General features: G+C 39.4%; 1 protein-coding gene across 1 annotated transcript; it reads left to right on the top strand.

Annotated features, from left to right (window-relative positions):
• Positions 1 to 1,717: 1,717 nt before the first annotated feature.
• On the top strand, positions 1,718 to 4,303 carry LOC137031930 (uncharacterized). Its single transcript, XM_067403319.1, has 3 exons — positions 1,718 to 2,101; positions 2,904 to 2,937; positions 3,076 to 4,303. The coding sequence occupies exons 1-3, from the start codon at positions 1,859 to 1,861 to the stop codon at positions 3,504 to 3,506; spliced, it is 708 nt and encodes a 235-aa protein (XP_067259420.1). The 5' UTR covers positions 1,718 to 1,858; the 3' UTR covers positions 3,507 to 4,303.
• The last annotated feature ends 610 nt before the right edge of the window (positions 4,304 to 4,913 follow it).

Genomic DNA, 4,913 nt, shown 5'->3' on the forward strand with positions numbered 1-4,913 from the left:
GGTTATGGTAAGAGGTGTGACATTTCTCAAGGACATGCTTAGTGGTAGCATTGTCAAAAGTACAGACTTCGGTACCAAGTCAGTGCTGAAATTTTAAAACTGTGAGCGATGTTGAGGATATTCGTGAAACACCTCTGATTGGCCATTGTGTTCACACACTCAACAGATACGTCTGTGACTGGCTACAATGACCAAAGCTTCAAAAACATATGTCTGTGCGTGTAAACTCTGAAATGTCTTAAGAGTCCCATGAAACATGACAGAAGCCACCGTGCCATATGTTCTTTGGTTTGAGTTTATTATCACGTCAGATTGGCTACATGCACAGAATGTGGGAAAACAATTAAATACACCAGAACAACATCATCATTATATTTTATGAGACATCACATGATGTCTCTCACAAAATCATGTTCCTCATAATCTTGAATCACAAGATCTTCTCCTCCCTCTTGCATCAACAACTCTTCTCTGATGACGGGGCGGGGCAACCTGTCACTCACATGAGATCCACCAATAGCAAACTTAAAATTTATTTTCGACTGATCAAGTAACCTCCTAATCATTAGAATACTGTCCATAATTCTCACTCCAAGCTAAACTCAAAAGTTGGCAGCCCTGGACTATTGCAACTTCTGCTTCATGCCCACTTGCATGGTAAGAGAGTGTGAGGTAAACATTTATTATTTGACAACTGTTTTGAGATACAAATGTTATACGACAGATGTGAATGGATGTGAAAATGTTTTCAGCATTTCAAATTTAAAGTATAACATCATTTACTTGATTTAATCCAACTGAATGTGTCAAAACAAGAAACATTAAAGGGATAGTTCACCCAAAAATGAAAATGATCCCATGATTTACTCACTCTCTTTCAGACGAACACAATCGGAAATATATTTAAAAACATCCTTAGACTAAAAATGCATCCATCCATAATAAAATGAATCCATACGGCTCCAGGGGGTTAATAAAGGCCTTCTGACGTGAATCGATGCGTTTGTGTAAGACAAGTATCCTTATTTAAAGCTTAGTAAAACAACAAGCTTCCGTCGCGACAGCCATACGCATTCGACGTACGCGATGTAGTGCCCAATGACATGACCTACTACGTGTTTTGGCGTAGCGTAGAAAGAGGGTGAGTAAATCATGGAATAACTTTCCTTTTTGGGGGAGCGTGAAAAGGAAGTTGTGCTTATGCTTAATGTGACATATATCGGAGTAAAACGGCTTCAGGAACAAGAACAAATGTAGGGCGGGGGAATAATTATACGGATAAATGATTGATTTATGGGCTAACAAACACTGCACTATTCTGTTAAGAAAGGTACTTTTGATTCAATCGTGACTTAAAGAGTGAATGTGTGCATTATATTAAAATATTATTTGAAAAACGGTACAAGCTGATTTGAAGCATCTGAATCTGGAAGCGGTGTATGTGGGAACATAACGTTCACAACTCAGCAAAGGCTGTCATGCATATACGTGTGAAAGAAACAATGGTGTGAAATACATGTATGGATACATGTAGGATGATATTCCATGAAATATAGCGAGCGGAATGTGGAGCCAGTCACAGAAATTCACACTTCATATTCCTCCCGCTTTCCACCTCCGCTTGCGCAAGAGCGAAAGGAGCGGAAAGTTAGTCGGTTTTTCTCTGAACCTCCCTGAGCTCGTCTCTGTCTCTGTTTCTCTCTCTTGTGGGTGGAGGAGGAGCTGGCAAGGGAAACCCGTTAGTTCCTCCTCCAGGGCTTATAAACCTCGCAGTGATGTCTCCCTTCAGTCGAGTTGCACCTGCTGTGGATTTATATCATTTTCTTACACTGCTTGTTTCTGGAGATTGTTTCTGGAGATGTCCGCGTCCACAGATGTCGAGAGTCAGTCGCCAGCCTCGCGCTCCCGCAGCCGGTGTCTGGACACATTCCTCACCGTATCCGTGATCGCGCTCTTCATCATGTTTGCGATCGCGCTCGCAGGCGCGCTGTGGTTCGCCAAACACATTGAGAACGAAATAAACGAGAGGAAATCGCAACAGCTGGACGGATCTACGGACTCGTTGGTTGCGCATTTGCCTGTGTCCGGAAACGTGTATAAGGTGAGTTTTTAAGTTACAGAAAAGTTTTTGTTGGACATTAAATGTTTTCAAGCATGGTTGTACTATTGTATTATTTATCATGTCATGGTATTTTTTATGTTTTTGAACATGTACCATGGAAGTAGCCAAGCATGATCGTTGTACCAGTACAGTTCTGTTATTCGAAGAAATGTGATCATAACAATCATTCAATGCCATGATACTGTGCAGCTCAGTTGACAGCTTTGATATCACTGTTAGATGAAGGTTCTAAGGGTTCTCTAAATCATCAGATGTATTTTCTAAAGAATTACATTTATTTATCTAAAGAAACCTGGGGCCAGTTACATAAACTTAGTCACTATATTAAGACTGTGTCTTCAGAACTAGTTTGACCAACTTGCAGTTAACCAAGGGGTAATCAATGTTATTTTTCCAATTCAAATTACACCAGTCTACCTTTTTATGTAACGGACTTTAAAAAATTAGGACCACTCTTCAAGAAAAACTTTTAAGACTTAGTCTAAGTGGTTTATGCAACTGGCTCCTGATCTGAAGAACCTTAATCGAGAAAGAACCATGTAACCCTTTACAGGCAAAAAATAATAAATCAGACCAGGGCTGTTTACTGAACCTCGAGTTTCGGAAGTGTTTGTTGCCCTAGATTAAACCAGAGTGACTGAACAGTTAGTTTCAGGGAGCTTTACTGCTGGTAGATGATTTCAGCACAGGCGGTTCTTCTGGTTGCTCTACTTTCCTTGCAGATGAGCAAAGTGTTGCTGAACCTGTTTTTCATGTTTTTTTTTCTGTCTTCTTTTTTTAGATGCAGAATTTTGCATACCTGAGAGCCACTGAAAGTAAGTTTCTTGCCATTATATTTCAGACATTGAACTCAAAAATGGTGTAAAACACAGAATGGATAGACCAACTAGAACATACCTTTGAACAAAAGTACTGGAACTGAGCGTGTGTTTTTTTTTGTCTTTGCCCTGCAGGTGAACTGAAGAGTCAATATGTGATGGCGTGGGAATCTATCCCATATGGAAAGGGTCACACCGTTGGCTCTCTCTACACCTATGATGAAAATCAGAAAGTACTGAATGTGAAAGAGAGCGGAAGCTACTTCCTGTACGTCCAGCTCAGTCTATCCTGCAAGGCAGACTGTCAGTCTGGCCAATTCACTGTCAGCTTTCAAAATCAAAAGGAAATGAAGGAGCTCACTTGTACTGTCTCGCTGCCTGAAAGGAACGGAGACGAGCCTGTCAGCCGGACATGTTGGCGTGTCGTCACTTTTCCGGAAAACGGAAACCGCCTCCTAGCTAAATCAGAGTTTCAGGGCAAAAAGGACAACTGGGCGCTGGAGATGAATGACTCTGGATTTGGGATGTTTCTTGTGGACGGAGCACAAGCAGTATATCATACGTGACTGAACTGATTTCGGACTGCTCGTGTGAGCCGTCTCGTGGGTCTTTTGATGCACTGAAGACTGTTTTAATACTCTGATGAGAAGGTCCATTTAGACTCCACTAATGTCCGCAAACTATCTTGGCTAATTTGCCGATGCCTTCATGTATCAAAAAGACTGGCACTTTGACATTTTAGCCACAATATTCACATGCATTTTGCCAAATTTGCCAGTTTTCCTCTACAACAAAAAAGCCATAAAATGCAATGACGTTTGCAGACTCTGTCTGGGCCTGAACTGATAAGCAATGCTCCTTAAGCACTATTTATAATTTAAAAATATTTATATTTGTTTAACTTGTAATATTTATATTCATATTTTGTTTATACTGTACACACTGTGTGTAAGTCATGTTTGTGTAAAATAGTTGTAGACATCACTACGTGTGCGCGACGTCAGACCTGATGATGGTGGTACGACTAAACCTTTCGTTCGCTGATTGTATGTACTGTATTAGCCTCTTGATGTTTAGGAACATTGCAGAAATAACGTGTGACTATCATGTGACTTTGACCTACACATCAACACTTGTGCTTTAACTAGTGTACTGAGTGCCACGGTTAGGTCTGGATTGTCACTGTACGTTAAGAACTCAAAAAGCTGCATGTGTAAATGTCTGTGAGCATCTCTTCACACACACTTGTGTTGTGCATTTGTTGTGAAGCAGAGCAGTGTCTGAATGTCTAAGAAACTCAGGAACTCTATAGACGAATGTAACGATGATGACAATGTGTGAAATGCTTTATTTTGTATACTATATTTAATAAAACAAAATGTTATTTTATGCAACTGTGCAGTCTTGGTTGGAAAACAGGCTATTAGCTCATGCAGATGAGCAAAAAATAATGGAATATGGTTAGCATCATGTTTCCAGCTCCCAACAACAAAAAAAGTCCTTTTGTAAACGTTCCCCCTAAAAGTTGTGAAAATGTTATTTATGAATATTCTCAGAACGTTCAAAATTTTCACACTTTTTAAAACATTTTTCTAAACATTAAGGAAATGTTCCACTTAATCATTCTTCAAATATTATGGGAACATTATTTGAATGTTCTTTAAACGTTCTGAAATAAGTAGTAACATTTAAAAATATGTTAAGATGAACGTCCAACTAAAACATTTAAGAAAAAAAAAATGCTACATGAACTAAAAGACCATGTAACTTTGAATGAATGTTCTATTACTGGAGGAAAACTTGCTCATAAGTTTGAGAGAACCTTGCCAGAACATTCTGAGAACATTGCCTGTTAGCTGGGATGGATCTCAGAAGTTGCTCTTTTAGAGTTCCAACTTCTCCTACAATAAAAGTTAAAACAGACACAAATAGCCAGTAAGAGTTATATACATTAAAGGGTTAGTTCACCCAAA

This window comes from Chanodichthys erythropterus, chromosome 12, assembly GCF_024489055.1.
Source record: "Chanodichthys erythropterus isolate Z2021 chromosome 12, ASM2448905v1, whole genome shotgun sequence".
Classification (NCBI taxonomy): Eukaryota; Metazoa; Chordata; class Actinopteri; order Cypriniformes; family Xenocyprididae; genus Chanodichthys; species Chanodichthys erythropterus.

Excerpts from the sequence above, each read along its gene's own strand:
- LOC137031930 (XM_067403319.1), top strand. The coding sequence starts at position 1,859 with ATGTCCGCGTCCACAGATGTCGAGAGTCAGTCGCCAGCCTCGCGCTCC. Across the intron at positions 2,102-2,903 it reads TGTCCGGAAACGTGTATAAG|ATGCAGAATTTTGCATACCT; the intron begins GTGAGTTTTTAA and ends TTCTTTTTTTAG. Across the intron at positions 2,938-3,075 it reads ATACCTGAGAGCCACTGAAA|GTGAACTGAAGAGTCAATAT; the intron begins GTAAGTTTCTTG and ends TTTGCCCTGCAG.